We start from the raw sequence: 22,697 nt of genomic DNA, 5'->3' as shown, positions 1-22,697 counted from the left end.
TGGGAGATCAGGAGAAGCACCTGGCTCCTGGCTTCAGATCAGCGTGGTGCGCCTGCCGCAGCAGCCATTGTGGGGTGAACCAACGGAAAAGGAAGACTTTTCTTTATCTGTCTCTCTCATTGTCTACTCTGCCTATCAAAAAAAAAAAAAAATGATTAACTGGTATAATGTATATTGTTTAAATGCAATTAGTGAAAAACAAGTATTACACAAGAACCCAATGACTTGGAAGAATCTTTAGTGATTTTAGTTCCAGAACTTTCATTTTATAATTAAAAAAAATAAGTCTTAGGTAAAATGAGTTTGCTGAGATCACACAGCATTTCAGTGAGACTACCCTATAATTCTTACTGACAAATTTCTGATACAGTGGGTTGTCCCCTCCCTCTTTCACAGCCCGCTTGCCATCACATACTGTTGCACAATGGCATATTAAGATCCTAGGCAGTATGTGACTAAACATCTAATGAATGCCAATGGAAAAGAGCATGCACTGGGGAGGGAACTGGGAACTGACAGTCATTGAGGATGCTATTTTAGATCAGCATTAGACTATAGAACCATTAATGAAAGGTTACTGCAAATACTTCTTCGTTAATAGCAATGAGGTTAGTATATGGTGAGTATAGTTTTAAAACATAATTTAAATTTAAGTTTTGTAATTATTTTAATTTTCTCTCTCTTCATTATGTCACTTAATAGTGAAGAAGATAAATTTGGGGGTTGGTGCTGAGGTGCAGTTGGTTGCGCTGCTGCTTGGGACACCCTCATTCTCTGTCATAGCGCCAGTTTAAGTCCTGGCTGTTCTGCCTCCAGTCCAGGTTCTTGCTAATGCACCTGGGATGGCAGTGGATGATGGCCCCTGTGTTTGGGTCCCTGTCACCAAGAGACCTGAATGTAATTCCAGGCTCCAGCTTTTGCATGACCCAGCCCTGGCTATGTGGGCATATGGGAAATGAAACAGGATAGAAGATCTCTCTCTCTCTCTTGCTATTTTTCTTTCTGTCACTCTGCCTCCCAAATAAAATAAATCTTAAAAATAAAAACATACTTTTCTTTGGCTGATACTTAACCAAACAAGTTATTGAGCAGAGTTGTATACAGTCTTAACTCTATATAAATAATTAAATAAATAAATAAAAGTCTACTTCTTTCTTCCACTCCCAGTTTGTTATGTTAATTGACGTTAGTCTCAAGGCTGAAGTCTCCCTTCCTTCTCTTTTATGGTGTATCTCTCAATCTGCATCATAAAAGTCCAATGAATTAGTCTGCTTAACTCAACAAACTAATGAATGGCAGAAACCTTGAGCGCTCTGGTTTAAGATTCTGGTCTCAAAATTCCAGCCTTTATATTATTTTAAGAGATTGATTGATTGATTTGAAAGGCAGGGTGAGAGAGAGATCTTCTATTTGCTGGTTCACTCCCTAAATGGCCACAATGGCCGGAACTGGGCCAGTCCAAAGCCAGGAGACAGGAGCTCCTTCTTGGTCTCCCATGTGGGGCAGGGGCTGCTTTCCCAGGCACATCAGCAGGGAGCTGGATCAGAAGTGAGGCAGCCTGGACTAGAACCAGCACCTATGCCACAATGCTGGCCCCAGAATTCCAGCCTTAAACAGGTAAGAGCTCTTGGCTTCCAAAAGCCAGCCTTTGAAGCAGACTTGGGGCTGCGGTACCAGTGGCCCAATGTTGCAGAAGAACTGTGCATTCAGTAAGACAGCTGCTTCAAATCTTCTCGAAGGAAGGAGTAATTCAGTCAAGGACTGCCTATGGAGTGTCTCTTTTAGACTGGGGTATGAATCTTAAGAGCTAAGAACAAACAAAAAACCTCAGCTCTCCAGGCACTTTTACATTAATACACATTATAAAAGAAACAAAAGACAATCAAAGGGCTAGAATGTGATCTGCACAGGGAGGGGAGTGGCCCCAAGGCATCTGGTGGAGTCTCCTAAGATAAAGCAGATAGAAGTTCCCCAGCTCCAGCTCCACCCAGAGATGCAAATCTCCTATCCCGAAAAACCAATCTCTCTGGCTACAGAAAACTCACCCTACCTGAGAAAGTATTGTGCCCGCTGCTCCCCTGCAACCATAGGGTGACAGTGACCCTGGAAGAAGCTGTAGCTCCAGGAACACCATTCAGTTTCCGCACTACTCTGCCTCTACCTGCTGTGCTGGTCCACTTCTTCAAGCTCCATTCATTCTCCCTGCTCTAGAGAATTCATCACACCTGCGATGCTGGCCTCATCAGTCACAACATGATTGTCATATCTGAGTAAGGGAAGCAAGGGCTACCAAAGGCGTTTTCAATCTAATTCTGGGTTTCAATAATTCAGCCTTAAAGCTCTTCAAAACAGGAAACATTATGGATAATAAGCCAAAACACTTAACCTCAAAGCATTTTATGAAGGGAGGTAATTATGTACCATTTTACAGGTGAGGGAAAGCACGTGGCAGCAGTCAAGGGAAGTAGGCATTTAAATCACACACACAGAGCCATCTGTAGATACAACCTATTGGCCGGCATGGTGGCACAGCGGGTTAAGCAGCTGCCTACTTACTATGCTGCTGGTAGCCCACATGGGCTGCTCCACTTTTGATCCAGCTCCATGCCTAGGAAAACAGTGGAGGGTGGCCTGAGTGAGACCGGATGGAGTTCAAGGCTCCAGGGTTTGGATGAGGCGGCCATTTGGGGAGTGAACCAGTGGATGGAAGATCTCTCTCTTGCCCTTCCCTCACTCTCTGTAACTCCACTTTTCAAATAAGTAAATCTCTTTTTTAAAAAAAAAAAGGGGGGGTGGGAGGAGATCTAATTTAACCATTAAGGCCAATCTCAAATGCCATTCCAATATATGCTTTTTGTCTGTCTCAAAGAACTGAACCCACTGACACTTTCCAACTTCATGATTTTCAACCTCACTTCACCCTCATTGTTAGGACCGCAGCGGCAGAAAGCATGGGTCTGAGCAGAGCAACAACTCACCAGACTGGTTCACTTCAAAAGATGTAGAACCTCAAAAGATGTAGAAGGAAACCTATCTGAACTTCCTTGATCTGACTACAACAGAGCTTTGTGAGGGTCAGTTTCTACAAATCCCCCCTTCCCCTCCAAGGACTCCAGTCACGAAGTACTGACCTTGAACACCAGGACATTCCCCCAAAATTAAACAAGACTTAATGAGAATCTTTGATCCTTCAAAGGCTTACGTATCACTGTCCCCTTATGAAGCCAGTAAACAGATCCTTATCCTTACCTTTTCTAGGAGCTTCTCTCCACTAGAGGATACTCTCATGTGTGTAATAAAGGTTTCTACTGTTAATCTGTCTATTGTCAACTAATTTGCAGACTCCCAACCAGTCAGACCTAAGTTGGTAGAGTTTTTCCTAACAGAAGAGCTAAATCAATTCATTAAAAAAATTAGCATTAATAGGAAGCCATTGTGTTAGAATAAAGGACAGTCCTTTAAATGCATCTATTTAGTGTTATATGCATCACTCATTTTTCTGCCTATCTATGACAAATAAGGAAAAGGATAGTCAGAGTCCATGAACCATCCTTAGGGAACCACTGCTCAAGATAATAATGTTGCTCAGGCATAGTTTCTTTTTCTCTAAGAATGAATATTGGAGCTGGCGCTACAGCATAGTGGGTTAAGCCACCCCAACAATGACTGCACCACCTATCAGATGGACATCACCATCCTGTATGAGCCCTGCTTTGAGTCGAGTCCTGGCTGCTCCACTTCTGATCCAGGTTCCTGCTAATGTACCTGGCAAGGCAGCGGAAGATGGCCTAAGTACTGGGGTCCCTGCCACCCATGTGGGAGACTTGGATGGAGTTCTTGGCCCCTGATTGGCTTGGCCCAACCCCAGCCATTGTGGCCATTTGGGGAATGAACCAGTGGATAAAAGATCTCTTTTTCTGTCATTCTGCCTTTCAAGTAAATAAAATATGTTTAAAAAAAAAAAAAAGGCAAACAAGCAAGCGTGCAAGCACTGCCAGAGCATATGACCCTTTACCAAGCGCCCCCCGCCCCCCAGACCTTTTACCTCTAGGCTGACCCTTTCCAGTTTAAGGCCACTGCCCTCTGCTCTAGGGTGATTCCCATTCCTCTGGCCATTTCTAGACATGTCCTTTCCAAAATAAAGGATTTACTGCCTGGAAAAACAAAGCAAGGCTTACAAACATATATATAGGTTAAAAAAAAATCTTAATAGCCAGTCTTTTGACATTTTATTTATCTTCTTCAAGTTTTAGTTCATTAATTTCAGAAAAATATTCCTAGAAAGTCTTCTGAGCACATTAGGCAAGGGGAGGGAAGAATTCAGAGAATGATAAAGATCCTCTCATCTGGTACCCTACTCCACTGTTCACTGGTTCGCACCAGTCTTTTCTGACATGAAATTCTAGGATCATTCCCTATACTTCATGGCACCAAAGTTTGAGAAATTTTACGAAGTTCTTAAATCCATAAAGACCTTGACTATCAGTTCTTAATTTTATTTCCTTAAACTTCCCAACTTACCTGTGTGTGTCTGCACTACTCTTCCCCGCCCCATTCAGAGTAGGGCGTGACAGTGACGGATTTCTGGAAGTGACAGCTAAATGAGACCTGAAGGACTAATAGAAATTTTTTTTTCACTCAATTTTTTTTTTTTTTTTTTGACAGGCAGAGTGGATAGTGAGAGAGAGAGACAGAGAGAAAGGTCTTCCTTTGCCGTTGGTTCACCCTCCAATGGCCGCCACTGCTGGAGTGCTGCGGCCGGCACACCGCGCTAATCCGAAGGCAGGAGCCAGGTACTTATCCTGGTCTCCCATGGGGTGCAGGGCCCAAGCACCTTGGCCATCCTCCACTGCACTCCCGGGCCACAGCAGAGAGCTGGCCTGGAAGAGGGGCAACCGGGACAGAATCCGGTGCCCCGACTGGGACTAGAACCCGGTGTGCCGGCGCCGCTAGGTGGAGGATTAGCCTAGTGAGCCATGGCGCCGGCAGGGCTAATAGAAATTAAGTAGTAAGGGGAGGCAGAGTGGACAATAATCTATGTGCAAAAAAACACTTCTAAAACAAACAATTTCAGTGTACAGTGGTCAGACGAAAGGCTGTAACAAGGAAATACTGCTCGTTTAAGCAACAGAGGTACTGAGGGGCCGGACTATGAATGACCACTTAAAACCAACCTAAGCAGTCCGGATTTCATTCTGAGGATGGTAGGGAGCCATAAAAGTGTTTTAAACAGGAGAGAAAGGTGATCAGATTGTGTTTCAGATAAAGCACTAACAAAATGGGTCAAGGATTCAAAGGGATGCATCTGGAAACATCCATCAGCAGCATAGACCAGATCCTGAGCGAATGTTAAACTGAAGTGGAAAACTGAGGGACAGATGGGGGAAGATGGTCAGGACACTGGGAAGAAGTAATGGACAGCTCTGCCCCAACTTGCCCTTCCTTAAATAGGTGCAACCCTGTCTCTAATTTAAGGCAGGTACCAACCTTGACAGCTACAGCCATTTTTTTTTCCAAGTAGCCATTTCATTCACTGTTTTCAACACTTTTTTTTTTTTAAATCAAGGTATCATTTTAACATTTTAAACAAATAAAACTTATTTGAAAACATTCTTGTATTAATGGCCATCTTCCATAAGTTAGACGCTGATTTAGGCCCGTGTATTACAACAAAACTAAGTTCTTGCTCTCCTGTGGCTGACTTTTTTTTCCTAGTAGCAGAAGCAAAAAAAATGCTGAAATAAATAAACAGCATGACAAACAGTAATAAGCAGGAAAGCAGAATGAGAGTGACAACTAATATGGGGAGGGTATGGTGATGGTGGTGAAGGTTGCTATTTAAGGTATGAAAGTTGGGGAAGTCCTTACTGATAAGGCAAAGTTTGAATGAAAATGTGAAAAAACCAGCCATAAGCATTGCTGAAAAGAGATGACCATGAGGACAGCAAGGAGCCCAAACGTGCTGGAGTGGTGTGAACAAAGGGGTATGGCAGAATATGAGGTGAGAGAAGTAGGGCTTGGGGGAACAGATGATGTCTATTCTTGGAGTGCACCATCCTTTGGATATTTTATTCTGTGTGACATGGGAAGCTACTGATGGGCTTTATGCAGAGGCGGGGACAGATCAGTTTAAATGATTATTTAAGACCAGTTTTTAATTTTTTTAAAAAAAATTTACTTATTTATTTGAAAGGCAGAATGATCCAGGAAGAGATACAGAGAAGAGAAAGGGAGAGATTGATCTTACATCCACTGGTTTATTCCCCAAATAGCTGCAATAGCCAAGCTGGGTCAAGCAGAAGCCAGGAACCACAAACTCCATCCTGGTCTCCCACATGGCAGGGGTCCAAATATTTGGACCATCTTCCTCTGCCTTCCCAGCCACATTAGCAGGAAGCTGGATTGAAGTGGAGCAACCAGGACTCAAAACAGAACTCTAATAAGGATGCTGGATGCCAGCATAGCAAGTGGAGTCTTAACCTGCTATGCCACAATGCCAGTCCAAATAAATAAATCTTAAAAATAGGGAAGTCATATATGCAATATGCTTGCATATGTTGTATATATCATATAGGTAATATGTTGAAGATGTCAGATATATGAATCAGAAGTTCAAAAGTGAGGGGTAGTGTAAATATATTAAAGAACAATACATTTGGACTAGCATTGTGGTGCAGCAGGTTAAGCTGCCTCCTGCAACGCAGGTATCCCATACAGGCATCAGTTTGAATCCTGGCTGCTTCCCTTCTGATCCAGCTCCCTGCTAATGCCCCTGGGAAAGCTAATGCCCTTGGGAAGATGGCCCAAGTACTTGGGCCCCCGCACCCATATGACAGACCGAATGGAGTTCCAGGCTCCTGGCTTCAGCTTGGCCCAGCCCTGGCTGTTGCAGTTATTTGGGGAGTTAACCAGCAGATAGATCTCTTGTCTCTCCTTCCTCTCTCTGTAACTCTGCCTTTCAAATAAATAAATAAATTTTTATTAAAAATAGGCATATATTGGCACATAGATTATTTTTTTACTTTTTAAGATTTATTTATTTATTTGAAAGGCAAAGTTACACAGAGAGAGAAGGAGGGGCAGAGATAGTGAGGTCTTCCATCCGCTGGTTCACTCTCCAGTTGGCCACAATGGCCGGAGCTGTGCCTATTTAAAGCCAGGAGCCAGGAGTTTCTTCTGGGTTTCCCACGCGGGTACAGGGGCCCAAGGACCTGGGCTATCTTCTACTGCTTTCCCAGGCCATAGCAGAGAGCTGGGTCAGAAGAGGAGCAGCCGGGCTTGAACCATTGCTCATATGGGATGCTGGCACTGCAGGAGGTGGTGTGGGAGACCTGGAAAAAGCTCCAGGCTTCTGGCTTTGGATGGGCCCAGCCCCAGGCATTTGGGGAATAAAACAGTGGATTGGAAGATCGATTTCTCTCTCTCTGCCTCTGTAACTCTGCCTTTCAAATAAATAAATATATATTTTTAAAAATTCAAAAGGTAGATGAATTGGAGATGGCAAGCACAGACACATTTAGGAGAAGTTTCACTGTAAAGGTGTGAAGTGATGTGGGACAATACCTGAAGAGAGCAACTGAGTTAAAAAAGTATTCTTTATTATTTTTTATTATAATGGGAGAAGTATCAGCTTACATAAACAAGTGTGCCAGAGAGAGTGATCTGAGAAAGAAGGGGAAAATACATAACGCAGGAGCAAAAAAGGACAAGGCTGGATGGAATCGGTTCACACCTTGGCCTCAGGTAAGAGTTCAAACTAAGAGGAGGGAATGAAAGGCAGGGAGGGATCACAGGCAGAGGCCAAGAACTCGGGATGTGATTTTTCGGTTGCTGTTTTTTTTTTTTTTTTTTTCCCTCAATGAAAGGGGAAAGCTGAGAGTAGGAGTGGGGGAAGAGATGTTCCAAGTTTGAGGAGAGAAGACATGAAATAGCTCACTTAACAAAAGCATAATGACTGGTCTTGCAGTTAGAAAACTTAAATTTAACTCGTCTAATTAACCTCTCCGTTTCCTTGTGGGTTAATGAGGATACCTACTGCCCAGGATTTTTTTTTTTTTTTTTTTTGGTAGGAAGGTTAAATAAAAAGAGTAACTGGTAAAGGAAAGCGTTTTACGAAGTTATTTGTACTTGAACAATAATTTTAACATTTGAAACCACTTATCAAGACGTCCTATTACAAGCCATTGTGATGTGTTTTACGGACATTAAGTTATTCCTTCCAATAACACGGTGAGACAAAGCATTCTCATCCCTTTAGACGTCAGAGAAACGGGAATCCTGCCTGGAGTTCCCAAACGAGTAAACGGCTGAGCTACTGCAGGCCCGGGCTCACATTCCAAGGCTCAGATGCGGGAACCTCTTTTCCAAGGCAGCTTCTCCAAATGAGCTAAGGTGTGTTCACGCCGTGACTGCTTGCAACAGGTGATAAAGGCCTTCTTGGTACTATCCAGGTTTTTTTCTTAAAATACTTTTTTTTCCCCTTAATATCCTTGCGAACGTTCTGGATTCGCGTTGCGTACTCACCAGGGCAGAAGTGGTGTCCGTATTTGATTTATCCAGTTTGCCCAGGCGCTGAACCGGCGAGGACCGCTCCGACAGGCGCCGCTGGCCTGAGTTTCAGGGGCAGGGTCTTTGACAAACTTATTAAAGCCACTGGACACGTCTATGCCAGTCACCAACTCCACGGGGCCACCGAGAGGGGGACACGAAGGTGCGAACACACCCCGCGGAGCGGGCGTGAGGGAGCCGGCAGCGGCGGGCGGGAGGCGGGGCCGCCACGACGCCCGGCCAGGTTGGGGGGGGTGAGGAGGCCCTGCCGGGGCGGGGCCGGGGGCGGGGCGGCCCCCCGCGGGCGCGTACGCGGCGCCGCGCCGGGCGTTTCAAAAAGCCCCTGAGGCGCGTCCCGGCGCCAGCCTCTCGCGCGCGACTTCTCGGGTCGCCGCCGCCTCTCAGCAGCCTCCGGGCGCCGGCCGACGCCAGCCCGTGTGCAGGTTCCGGGCCCAGGCCGCTGTCCGCCGTCCGCCGTCCGCCGTCCGCTGTCTCCCCGGGGCGCGCGCGCGGGCGTCACCATGGTTCACTTCTTGCACCCGGGCCGCTCGCCCCGGAACATCGTCCTTCCCGACGCCCAGAAGGATGCCCTGGGCTGCAGCGTGGTGCAGGTGAGCCGCGCGGACGGGCGCGGGGGCGCAGGCTGGGGCGCGACGCCAGCCTGCGGCGAGCGCGGCAAGCTGTCGGGGGTGCGGCCCCGGCCCTTGCCGGGAAGTTCGGCCGGCGGCACGGGAGTGAAGCCGCTGCGGGGCAGAGCCGCCGCGGGGGACTGCGCAGGGGAGAGCGGACAGGGCGCTGGGGGCGCGTCTCCCCCGAGGCCCGGCGCGCCCCGCGCAGCACCCCGACTCTCACCTCAGCGCTAAGCCGGGTGGTGGGAGCTTAGACGTGGCGCTGCTCCTGGTGCCCGACCCGGTCCTTGGTGGAGCCGTCGTCCTGAGCTGAAGTTCCCCAGACCCTGGCGGTTTTCCCAGGGGAAAACCTGCGGACGGCGACGCTCCCGGGAGGACAGGGTGTGACTCTTTGACCGGGGGTCTGGAGGGGGGACTGGAATCCCGAAGGCGGAGATTCCTTCGATTTCGAGTGTTCCCCTCCCCCGAATGTCTATAAACCAAGCCCTGAGAAATGCGGACCCAAACTAGGTGTGCTTAGCGCCTGCTGTGCGTCAACGACCGCATTTCTGGAGTGGTCTCCGCGGTGGGAAAGCTGGGAACCAGTTCTGAACTTGACCTCAGCTGCTCCGACCCCGACTCCCCTTTCAGCCTGGCCCCAGGGACCACCCTCTAAGAACTCAAAATCCAGGGGCGAAGGCTTAGCTCCGAGATTAATTAGGACCGAGGAAATACCGGGGTGAGGTTGTGCGGTGTATACTAACGTCCGGTCGGACGGCTTTTGTGCCTCCAGAGATACAGCCTGTCCCCTTTTGGACTCATCTGCAAAAGCTGCGGTATAGTCTGTAAAGTGTTGGTTAATGCAAAAGTGGGGGTTTTGGGTGTGTATTGGACTCGAGTACTGCTGGGAATCGAGATATAGGATGTCTTTACGAAATGATCGTTTATCAACCCGTTTTCTCTGTCTGGTTCCATAGAATAGGTAACACTTTTTCCTTTATACGATATTATTAATTATTTTAATCATATAAATAATGCATGAGTACTATTTCCCCTAGGAGATGTATAAATACATTTATCTGCATTCATTTATGTTGTCTTAAATTTTCACTCAATAATGTTTCCTAACGCCTCATAATTTTAAGTGTGAAAGTTCCTTATGTATTTTGTTAAATTTATCCCTGTTTTTGATACTGTCAAATTGTAAGACTTCATATAAATATGAAATAAATAAAAACCTATTTTTGCACATTGTTCTTGTATCTTATAGTTTTGCTAATTCCACTAATTTTCCCTAGCTTTTTGTAGATTTCTTGTGATATTACTCAATAAACATCATCTGCAACTAAAAACAGTTTTACTAGTTCTTTCTCAGCTTATGCTTTTTAATAATACCTTTTTAATAATTACAAAATTGCATTTTCAAGAACCTTTTCTAGAGTATTATGGAAAAATGGTATGGTCAATTTTCCAGTGTTGTAGATATATGAATTGCTTGTAGTTTTGAAAGATGCTATTTGTCAACTTAATAAATAAGTTTCCTTCTATCCTCATTTGTCAGAGTTTTTTAAGATTATGAATGTGTGTTGAATTTTGTTAAATGCTTTTTTTTGGGAATTTGAAATAAGTATATAGTGCCTTTATTCTGTTAATGTTAATTTTTTGTTAGGTTCATTGTGAATTTAACTTAATAAAGGAATAAACTGGACTTGGTCATGATGTGTCATTGTTTATATCACAGGATTTTATTTGCTAACATTTTGTTGAATATTTTTGTGTTTATCAGGGATATTGTTCTAGAAATATTCTACCTAGCCTTAAAAAATGAATTGGGAAGTCTTCCTCTTTTATTTTATGACTGTAGAACTTGTATTATATCTTCCCTATTTAATGGAATTCACTAGTGAAGCCATCTGAGACTTTTTTCTTTGGAAAGTTTCCTCTTTTTTTATTTATTTGAAAGACAGAGTTACAGAGAGGTAGAGCCAGAGAGAGAGGTCTTCCATCTCCTGGTTCACTCCCTAGATGACTCCAACAGCCAGAGCTGAGCTGATCCAAAGCCAGTAATCAGGAGCTTCTTCCAGGTCTCTTATGTGGGTGCAGGGACCCAAGGACTTGGGCCATCTTCCACTGCTTTCCTAGGCCATAGCTGAGAGCTGGATTGTAAGTGGAGCAGCCGGGACTTGAACTGGCATCCATATGGGATACTGGTGCTGCAGGCGGCAGCTTTATCCCCCATTCCACAGTGCCAACCCCTGGAAAGTTTGATCTGTTTTTCTGGGAGAAAAATTTAGGTATTATGGGCTATTCATATCTTACGTTTTTAAAGAGGTCAAGAAGCCATAAAATTTATATTTGTATATGCACTTGATAAGCAGATAGTTGGCTTCTGTAACATAAATTATCAAATTTATTGTTGTAAAATTAAAATTGCTCATAGGATTCTTTTATCATCCTTTCAATGCATTTCCCTTTTGGTCATATAATTATCTATGGATTTAGAAACAGTAGTGTATCTTTTCAGACATTCAGCTTTTGGTTGTGGCTGTATATCCACGATGCATGTTTACTTTCAATGATTTCTGTTTGTATTTTCAGAATTTCCTTTATTTTTCCTTTGCTTAATTTTATTTTTATTCTTTTATGGTTGAAAGTTGGGGCATTAATTTTATGCCATTCTTTATTTTTTCATCACCAGCATCCCTTTAATGAGGGGAGGGGAGGGTGAATATGTCATTATTCTCTAATGTAAACATTTAGACTTACACATTTCCTCTAGCATTATTTTGGTTAGCTATGGTTTGATATGTTATTCAGAATAATTTGTAATTTCTATTGTGTTTCTTTGAACCATGGCCTAATTTGGGAGTGGATAGTCTATATATAATATATTTTCAGAAATCATACTCTGGTTATAATCCATTTATATTTTTTGAGTTGTGACTCAGATATGGTCCATCCTGATGAATGCTCATGCATTTTGGAATATACATACTCTGATTGTCAGGTCAAGTTTTATTAATACTACCTTTATTATCCATTTTCCATCTATTTGATTTCTTTGTTTCTGTTTTCTGATATTTTAGGATTGTTTATTGTAGCATTCTCTGCTTGTTTTTATAAATTCCTGAGAAGTGTTAATTTCCTATTCTAATAGTAGATTGCTTTTTATCCTTCCAATTTTTGTTTCATGAATTTTTCAGATTAAGTAGGTGCATATACACTTAGGAATCTTAATTTTTCTTTTGAGAATGTTAATTCTTGAGGAATTAACCCTTTTATCATTTTGCAGTGTCTGTTTATCTCTAGCAAATACTGCTCTGAAGTCCCTTTTTTTTTTTTAAATTTTATTTATTTGTTTGAGAGGGAGAGTTATAGACAGTGAGAGGGAGAGACAGAGAGAAAGGTCTTCTTTCCACTGGTTCACTCCCCAAATGGCCACAATGGCTGGAGCTACCCCGATCCAAAGCCAGGAGCCAGGAGCTTCTTCCTGGTCTCCCACGTGGGTGGTTCTAGTCCCGGTTGGGGCGCCGGATTCTTTCCCGCTTGCTCCTCTTCCATTCCAGCTCTCTGCTGTGGCCCGGGAGTGCAGTGGAGGATGGCCCAAGTGCTTGGGCCCTGCACCCCATGGGAGACCAGGATAAGCACTTGGCTCCTGCCATCAGATCAGCGCGGTGTGCTGGCCGCAGTGCACCGGCCGCGACAGCCATTGGAGGGTGAACCATCGGCAAAGGAAGACCTTTCTCTCTCTCTGTCTCTCTCACTGACCACTCTGCCTGTCAAAAAAAAAAAAAAAAAAGAAAGAAAGAAAGAAAGAAAGAAAGAAAGAAAGAAAGAAAGAAAGAAAGAAAGAAAGAAAGAAAGAAAGAAAGAAAGAAAGAAAGAAAGAAAGAAAGAAAGAAAAAGGACAGGGCGATTTGAAGCTGAGACACAGAGGAAGGCCATATGAAGGCAGAGGGCCAGCACCGTGGTTTACTGCTAGGCTAATCCTCTGCCTTGCCGCGCCGGCACCTGGCTCCTGGCTTCGTATCAGCGCCATACGCTGGCCGCGGCGCCAACACACCAGCGGCGGCGGCGGCGGCTGCCATTGGAGGGTGAACCAACGGCAAAAGGAAGACCTTTCTCTCTCTCTCTCACTATCTACTCTGCCTGTCAAGAAAAAAAAAAAAAAAAAAAGAGATGAGAATAATGCAGCTGTTCCGGCGCCGCGGCTCACTAGGCTAATCTTCCGCCTTGCGGCGCCGGCACACCGGGTTCTAGTCCCGGTCGGGGCACCGGATTCTGTCCCGGTTGCCCCTCTTCCCGGCCAGCTCTCTGCTGTGGCCAGGGAGTGCAGTGGAGGATGGCCCAAGTGCTTGGGCCCTGCACCCCACGGGAGACCAGGAGAAGCACCTGGCTCCTGCCATCGGATCAGCGCGGTGCGCCGGCCGCGGCGGCCATTGGAGGGTGAACCACCGGCAAAAAAAGGAAGACTTTTCTCTGTCCACTCTGCCTGTCAAAAAAAAAAAAAAAAAAAAAAAAAAAAAAAAAAATGCGGCAAACCACCAGCTGCCGGAAGCTGGAAGAAATAAGTAGGCCGGCCCCGCGGCTCACTAGGCTAATCCTCCGCCTAGCGGCGCCGGCACACTGGGTTCTAGTCCCGGTTGGGGCGCCGGATTCTGTCCCGGTTGCCCCTCTTCCAGGCCAGCTCTCTGCTATGGCCCGGGAGTGCAGTGGAGGATGGCCCAAGTGCTTGGGCCCTGCACCCCACGGGAGACCAGGAGAAGCACCTGGCTCCTGGCTCCTGCCATTGGATCAGCGCGGTGCGCTGGCCGCAGCGTGCCTTCCGCGGCGGCCATTGGAGGGTGAACCAACGGCAAAGGAAGACCTTTCTCTCTCTCTCTCTCTCTCTCTCTCTCTCTCTTTCTCACTGTCCACTCTGCCTGTCAAAAAAATAAAAAATAAAAAAAATAATAAGAAATAAGTAAGGATTCTCCCTTGAGCTGTCATAAGCCAGTATCCCAGCTCATCCCTTGGTATTGTAAGGCTGTGCTCCTGAATGTTAGGAAATAGATTTCTGTTTTTAAGTCACCGATTTTCCTGTAATTTGTTAAGGAAGCACTTGGAAACAGACGTGTTCTAAATCTGCTCCTTTTCTCTTCTGTCTTTGAGATTTCATGTTCTGAGAACCAAATTGACAATCAGTGAGCAATACATAAATATCACACTGATACTAGAAGAAAACATGGGAGATAGTTTAAGGCATTGTTACAGACTGTGGATAAGACCCTAAAAATACAGGCAACAATAGCCAAAACATGCAGGTATTGTGGCATCATGGGTGAAGCTGCTATCTTGGACTCCTACATCCTATATTACAGTACCTGCTAATGCTCCTGGGAGCAAGGGGTGATGGAGTACTTGCGTCCCTAACACACCCGTGAAAGACCTGGCCTGGCCTATCCTCAGCCTTTGTGGCTATTTGAGGAAGGAAGCAGTGGATGGAATATTTCTCCCTCTCTGTTTTCCAGTTAATTCAGTCAATTTGAATGATATGGATATTATAAAAATATGCATAGATCTCAAAATTTATTTTTCATTTGACAGATAGAGAGACAGAAAGGTCTTCCTTCTGTTGGTTCAGCCCCCAAATGGCCGCTATGGCCGGTGCTGTGCCGATCCGAAGCCAGGAGCTTCTTCCTGGTCTCCCATGTGGATGCAGGGGCCCAAGCACTTGGGCCATCCTCCACTGCCCTCCTGGGCTACAGCAGAGAGCTGGACTGGAAGAAGAGCAACCGGGACTAGAACCCGGCGCCCATATGGGATGCTGCAGGTGGAGTTTTAAGCAAGTGAGGCATGGCGCCGGCCCCTCAAAATTTTTTTGAACCAAGCAAACTTATCTGTTCATTCCACTGTACCTCAAACTTTTTGAAGTATTTTGTACATCCAAAGGAAATGAAATCTGGGTGCTGTGTAGTGGGTAAAGCCACCACCTGCAATGCCGATATCCCATATATGCACTGATTTGTATCCTGGCTGCTTCACTTCCAATCTAGCTCCCTGCTAATGATCTGGGTAAAGCAGCGCAAAATGGTCCAACGTTAGCTCCTGCCAGTCACATGGGAGACTGGGTAAAGCTCTTGGCTCCTGGCTTCAGCCTGGCCCAGCGCTGGCCATTGTGGGTATCTAGGGAATGAACTAGTGAATAGATGATCTCTCTCTCTCTCTCTCTCTCTCCCTCCCTCTCTCCCTTTCTCCCTGTAACTCTTTCAAAATAAATAAATCTTCTGTGTATTATTTTCATGTTTATTGCAGCACTGTTACAGTAGTTGAGGTGGAATCAACTGAGGTTTCCATTGATAATTAGTAAATAATGAAAATTTACTATATATAGCCAATGGAACATTTTTCAGCCATGAAAAACTATTAAAATCTTGTCATTTGTAGCAACCTAGGTACAACTGGGGATGTCATGTTGGATAATAAGCCAGGCATTGAAACAAAAATAGCACCTATTCTTATGCAGTTTTATTTCATGCAGATAGAGTAGAGTAGTGGCCAACAGAATAGTAAGGGGAAGGAGGAGGCTTCATAGGGGATCTGAAAATATAATTAGATTACTTAAGAGAAATAAATTCTGATCTGAACAGGAAGGTGACTAGTTTACAATGGTTTATTATGTATTTTATAAAGAGCTAGGAAAGAAGTCTAAAGCTTTCTAACACAAAGAAATGATAGCTATTTAAGCCAGGGAAATGCTGGTTACCCTGATATGATCATTGTATTTTTAGTAGCTGGCACAAAATATACAATAAATCAAGTGTTGAGAATGTTATTTTTTAACAGTATAATGGAAAATAGAATCTTCTGTTAACAACTGAAGGTGATTTCATTACCTATCAATTATTAGAGGTGTAGGACATGTATGGCATGACCACCTTGATGGTGAAGTTTTGTAGATGGATTCTAACAAAGTGTGTTTGGGATTTGTTTGCTAGGAGGAGGCGTCTCCCTACTCTTTGGTGACCATCTGCCTGAAATTCCTGATTGCCAACTTGGAGAAGTTGTGTTCTGAAAGACCTGATGGAACACTGTGCCTTCCGGAGCCTTGGAGTTTTCCTCAGGAAATAGCTGATCAGTTCCTTGGGTTGATGACTTGGCATGGTAATAAGTTTTCTGAATAATCTGCTCTTGAAGTTCCTTCCTTTCTTCCATCCTTCTGTCTTAAAATTCTTTCTTTGTTTACTTACTTATTTTTGAGATGTAGGTAGAGAGATAGCTCTTAATTCACTGATTCACTTCCCAAACCAGGGCTGAACCAGGGCAAAGCTGGAAATGGGTGATAGGGAGCTAGCTACTTGAGCCTTCAACATTGGAACTAGGAACTGGAGCTGGGTATCAAACTTGGGTGGGTACATTGATGTGGAATGCAGGCATCTTAACTACTAGGCTAACCACCCAACCCTATAATTTTATTTTATTTATTTATTTTTTTTGACAGAGTGGACAGTGAGAGAGAGAGACCGAGAGAAAGGTCTTCCTTTTGCCATTGATTCACCCTGCAATAGCTGCTGCGGCTGGCGCATTGCGCTGATCCGAAGGCAGGAGCCAGGTGCTTCTCCTGGGCGGCCATTGGAGGGTGAACCAACGGCAAAGGAACACCTTTCTCTCTCTCTCTCTCTCTCTCTCTCTCACTGTCCACTCTGCCTGTCAAAAAAAATATATATATATAAATATATATATATATATATATTTATTTTGAAAGTCAGAGTTATAGAGGTAGAGGGAGAAGGAGATTTTCCAGCTCTGGCTCACTCCTCAGATGGCCACAACAGCTGGGGCTGGGCCAGACTGAAGCTAGGAGCCAGGAGCTTCATCTGGATCTCCCATGTGAGTGGCAGGGGCCCAGACACTTGGGCTGTCTTCCACTGCTTTTCCCAAGCTGTTAGCAGGGAGCTGGATCAGAAGTGAAGCAACCAGGACCCAAACTGGCACCCATATAGGGTTCTATTGTCACAATATTGGCTTCTTAAACCCTGCTTTAATGTGTTCACTTAATTCAGGGGTAGGAACGTCTAGCCACAGGCTGTTAAGACAGCCACAGGTAGGGCTTGAAATTCAGTAACTGTATAGCAGGCTAATATTTAAGTAGGTCATTTTGTACGGCCCATATCCAAATAGCCCTTCGCATAAAAATGGTCCCCCACCCCTGACTTAATTTAACATGTTAAATTGTATAGCCAGAATTGTATTAGATGACTGATAAACATGAGATTCAGGGCAAATTTCTTACAAATAATGATATGTTTGTAAAAGTGTTATATTGAGTCTCTATCTATAAATTACCCATCAAATAAATTTTCAGAGGAATTAAGTTGATGAAGATGAATTCTATTCTGTTCTGTGGCTTTAATTTATGCAACATTGTTCTTCAGGATAAAGATATAATCTGGAAGAAAGGCAGATTCTTTTTTTATATACCTTATTATCTCACAGTAAGGTTTTTTTCTTTTAAATTTTAAATATATAAAACTAGAGAAACTAAACCTCTATATATCTAGCTTCAATAATGAACAGGTCATAGCCAATCTTGTTTTTATCCAACCTCCACATGCTCCCTGCCCTACTTCTATTTTGAAATAAGTCCCAGATATTATTTTAATTGTAAATATAGTTGGGGACTTTTTCTAAAAGTTTTTTTTGTTTTACTTTAAAATTTATTTAAGAAGCAGAAAGAGCCAAAGATCTCCCATCCATTGGTTTATTCCCCAAATGCCAGTACCAACCCAAGCTTGACCAGGCTGAAGCCAAGAGCTAGGAACTCCATTGGGTTACCAAGGAAGGTGGCAGGAAACCAGGCACTCAAGCCATCAATTGCTGCTTCCCAGGGGGCATGTTAGCAAGAAGTTTGAATTAGAGGTGGAACCAGGATTCAAAGCCAGGCACTCTGATAAAGGATGCAGGCATCCCAAGCAACATCTTAACTCTACACAAAACACCTGCCCTGACTTTGGGACTTTTTAAACAAAAATTTTATAAACATAGTTTTGACTTTGCAGTTAAAAATTTTAGCATAAATTTCTTTTTTTAAAAAAGATTATGTGTTTATTTACTTGAAAGTTAAAGGCAGAGAGTTACCATTTGGGACAGGTATTTGACCTAGTAGTTGAGATGCCACATCCCATATTGGAGCACCCAGACTCTTTCCTAGATTCCAGCATTTGCTAATGCACCCACTGAGAGGCAGGAGGGATCTCTTCTACCCATGTGGAAGACCTGGAGTGAGTTCCCTGCTCTTGGGTTCCCTCTGGCCCAGTCTTGGCTATTGAGGGCATTTTGGAGTGAGCCAGTGGATGGGAGACCTCTTTTTCTCTCTGCCTGTCAAATAAATAAAAATAGTCAAGGTTCAGGCATTGTGACACTTCTTGGGACACCTGGGTCCTGTATCCAAGTGCCAAATCAAGTTTTAGTTATTCTACACTTTTGATCCAGTTTTCTGCAGATGTGCCTGAGGCAGTGGATGATGGCCCAAGTACTCCTGCTGCCTATGTGGGAGACCCAGATGGATTTTCTGGCTTCGGCATGGCCTGCCCCTGGCTGATGCAGGCATCTGGGGAGTGAACCAATGAATGAGAATGAAAGATTTCCTTCTCTGTCACTCTGCCTTGGGGATAAAAGAGTCTTTTTAAAAAAGTGGTCAGTGGTGTATCCTGTACTATCTACTTGTTTTATTTAGTTCAAAGTGACTGTAGATAAAACCGGATTTGATTCCTGATTCTGCCATATATGTTTACCTTGGGCAAGTTACTTAAGCTTTAGTTTCCTCACCTATATAATAATAAAATAATAATTCTTTTGTAATGTTGGTACAAAGAGTAATGAGATAAAAGATTTAGAATAGTGCCTGGCACAGAGTAAGCAATAAATGTAGTCATTCTTACTATTATTAGCATCTGTCATAGTTGATTGCCACATTGCACCCTGGAAAGACATGAAATTGAGATATCATTCCAAGCTGGTTCTGGTTCTCTTATAGGCAAGCTAAATGATAGAACAGCAAGCATTTTCCGAGGCAGCCAGATGAAACTGAAGCTGGTCAATATCCAGAAAGCCAAAATCTCCGCAGCTGCTTTCATAAAAGCCTTCTGCCATCATAAGCTCACTGAAGTGGATGCTACTGAAGTAGAATGTGACCTCCCAATCCCCGATATTTTAAGTGGACTTTGCAGCAATAGCTGGATCCAGCAAAACCTACAGAATCTCTTCTTGGGCTCAGCAAGTATGCCTCAAGATTCAAGACTGTTCTTTGGTCAGCTCACTGGTCTTCGCGTTTTAAGTGTTGTCAGTGTCGATTTTCATAATGGAGACCTGGCTAATGTTTGTCAGTTACCGAAACTGGAAAGCTTGGATATCTCCAATACTCTGGTCACTGACATTTCTGCACTCCTTACCTGTAAGGATCATCTGAAATTTCTCAGCATGCATTATCTGAAATGCCTGACCATGACCGGACCACAAGTTATTTCAGTCATTAGTAAACTCAATTGTCTGCTTCACCTTGATATTTCTGATCATAGACAACTCAAGTCTGATCTAGCTTTTCATTTGCTACAGCAGAACGATATCCTGCCTAATGTTGTATCCTTGGATATATCTGGGGGCAGTCAAATCACTGATGGAGCTGTAGAACTGTTTGTACGACAGCGGCCTGCAATGCGTTTCTTGGGACTGTTGGCTACGGATGCTGGTTATTCTGACTTCTTTACCACAAAGCAAGGCTTGAGGGTTTGTTCTCAACTAAAATAAGTTTTGTTTCATTTGTCAGAACATTATTAAGCTCTTGCTGTGCATCAGAATCTGTTAGGTGTTAGGGTTATAAAAACATAAGAAATCCTTAAGGAGCTTAAATAATTGTGCTTCTACTAAATTGTAGGTTTTGGTAACATAACTTTAAGATACAGTTGCATTTTCCATGTCTTTTAGTAAAGCTTGATAATGATAATTACAGCCATTTATTTATTTTATTTGAAAGACAGAGCTGCAGAGAGAGAGAGAGAATCTCCATCTTCTAGTTCACTCTCCCAGTGGCCACAACAGCCAGAGCTGTGCTGATCCGAAGCCAGGAGCCAGGTGCTTTTTCTGGGTCTCCCATGCGAGTGCAGGGCCCCAAGGACTTCTACTGCTTTCCCAGGCCATAGCAGAGAGCTGGATCAGAAGTGGAGCAGCCGGGTCTTGAACTGGCACCCATATGGGATACCAGCACTGCAGGCAGTGTCTTAACCCGCTATGCCACAGTGCCGACCCCAGAGACTGTTTACTTCTTTAATTCACCAGGTTGAGGCAGTAGTTTGGTGTGGTGGGATACCTGTATCACATTGAAGGACCTAGGTTTGGGTCCTGGTTCAAATTCTACCTTCCTGCTAATGCGTACCCTAGGAGGCAGCAGGTGATGGCTCAAGTTCTTGGGTCCCTGCTACACATGTGTGAGACCAAGATTGTGTGCCAGCTTTTGGCTTTGGCCTAGCCCAGTCCAGCTGGTGTGGGTATTTGGGAAGTGAACCAATGGATGGAAGGGGTCTGTCTCACTTCGGTTTCTCTCCCTTTCAAAGAATATATATATATATATGGCAGAATTCTCTCATTTTGCAGATGGATAAGTGGAAGCTCAGGGAGGTTAGCTCCTTACCAACAATCATGGAACCAACTATTGATAGAGCCGAAACCTGTACCCAGGTCTTTGATTATGAAAGTTGTGATCATAACCTCAAGAGCTGAATGTAATTGAGGCAGGTCAAAGTTATGACAAAAAGCAACTTTTTAAGATTTATAGATTTTCATGGTGTTACCTTTTTGTGTTTTATTTATTTGAAAGGCAGATTGGCCAGCACCGCGGCTCAATAGGCTAATCCTCTGCCTGCAGCGCCAGCACCCTGGGTTCTAGTCTCGGTCAGGGCACCGGATTCTGTCCCGGTTGCTGCTCTTCCAGTCCAGCTCTCTGCTGTGGCTCATATTAAGATGAATAAGTTTAAATGTTGGTATAGGGGCCGACACTGTAGCATAGTGGGTAGAGCCGCTACCTGCAGTGCTGGCATCCCATATGGGCGTTGGTTCTAGTCCTGGCTGTTCCACTTCTGATCCAGCTCTCTGCTATAGCCTGCAAAAGCAGTAGAAGATGGCCCAAGTCCTTGACCCCTGCACCTGCATGGGAGACCTGGAAGAAGCTCCTGGCTTCTGTGGTGGCTAGTTGGGGAATGAACCAGTGGATGGAAGAGCTCTCTCTCTCTAACTCTGCCTTTCAAATAAATCTTAAAAAAAGAAAAATGTTCGTATAAACCTTAAAAGACAACAAATACATGTTGTATCTTATACCCAAAATATGAATGGACATCATAAAACTAATGCTTTTTAAATGGATGGAAAGGGTACCACTGAGAATAAAAACCAGGCAGCAGTTTATTTGCTGGGAAATCCTTGTTGATCCACTGATGTTATGGTGGCATCTGTTACTGGACCATGTTGCTGGATAATCCAGGAGAGAGGCTGATGCTGAAGCTGTCTGGTCTTCTGCTTGGTCCTGCTGTGGCTCAACCTTTTTTTCCAGCTGGTTGATAGCAAACACTGATTCACTCCCCAAATAGCCGCAACAGCTTGGGCCTGTGCCAGGCTTAAACTGGGAGCCAAGAACTCTCTGGTCTCAAATGAGTTACCTTTTCAGGTACATTAACAGGAAGCTAGATCAGAAGTGGAGTAACACTGGCATTCCGATATGGGATACAGGTGTCCTAAGTGGCCACTTAACTCATTGTACCTGTGATGTCCACCCCACCAACCTTTTTTATTATTATTATTTTTAATTTATTTATTTGAAAGGCAGTTACAGAGAAAAGAGAGAGAGCTTCCATCTGCTGGTTCATTCTCCAAACAGCCACAATGACCAGGGTTAGGCCAGGTAGAAGACAGAGCCAGGAGTTTCTTCCAGGTTTTTTATGTGGGTGCAGGGACCGAAGCACTTGGACCGTCTTCAGCTGCTTTCTTTGATATGTTAGCTGGATTGGAAATGGAGCAGCAGGGATTCGAACTAGTGCCTATATGGGATGCCAGCATTGCAGACGGCTGCTTAACCCACTATATCACGATGCCAGACACATACCCCCCCGCCCCGTTTTATTATTTTTTATTTAGAAGAGCTTCTGCCTACTGATACACTGCCCAGATGTCCACAGTGCCTTTACAATAGGCTAGGCTAAAACTGGGAACTGGGAACTTTGTCCAGGGTCCTATCTGAGTGGCCAAAACTCAATTATTGAGCCATCCACTGTTTCTCAGGGAGGCATTATCAGGAGCTAGAGCAGGTATCAAACCCAGGAACTCTGATGTGATTCTTGAGTGTCATAACCCAACACTCGCCCCAAGGTCTTGGAGCTTATCCATTGTTTAGGGTTCTTTCCATTTTTATTTTTTATTTATTTAAGAGACTTAAAGAGAGCTCTTATCTGCTGTTTGATTTTCCAAAAGCCTTTGATGGCTAGTGCTGGGCTTGGCTAGGCTGGGTCAGAATCAAGA

At 44.2% G+C, this 22,697-nt stretch overlaps 1 protein-coding gene across 1 annotated transcript in view; it reads left to right on the top strand.

The window, feature by feature from the left end:
* Positions 1 to 8,866: 8,866 nt before the first annotated feature.
* The window catches only part of ZYG11A (zyg-11 family member A, cell cycle regulator), a 42,467-nt gene continuing 28,636 nt past the window's right edge, over positions 8,867 to 22,697 (top strand). Inside the window, exons 1-3 of the mRNA XM_002715624.5 lie at positions 8,867 to 9,158; positions 16,133 to 16,298; positions 19,171 to 19,919. Coding sequence (XP_002715670.2) covers positions 9,069 to 9,158; positions 16,133 to 16,298; positions 19,171 to 19,919 — 1,005 coding nt within the window. The 5' untranslated portion in view covers positions 8,867 to 9,068. The remainder of the gene's footprint in view (positions 9,159 to 16,132; positions 16,299 to 19,170; positions 19,920 to 22,697) is intronic.

The sequence above is a fragment of the Oryctolagus cuniculus genome, chromosome 7 (genome assembly GCF_964237555.1).
Source record: "Oryctolagus cuniculus chromosome 7, mOryCun1.1, whole genome shotgun sequence".
Taxonomy (NCBI): Eukaryota; Metazoa; Chordata; class Mammalia; order Lagomorpha; family Leporidae; genus Oryctolagus; species Oryctolagus cuniculus.
This window is presented reverse-complemented; position numbering and strand designations above follow the sequence as displayed.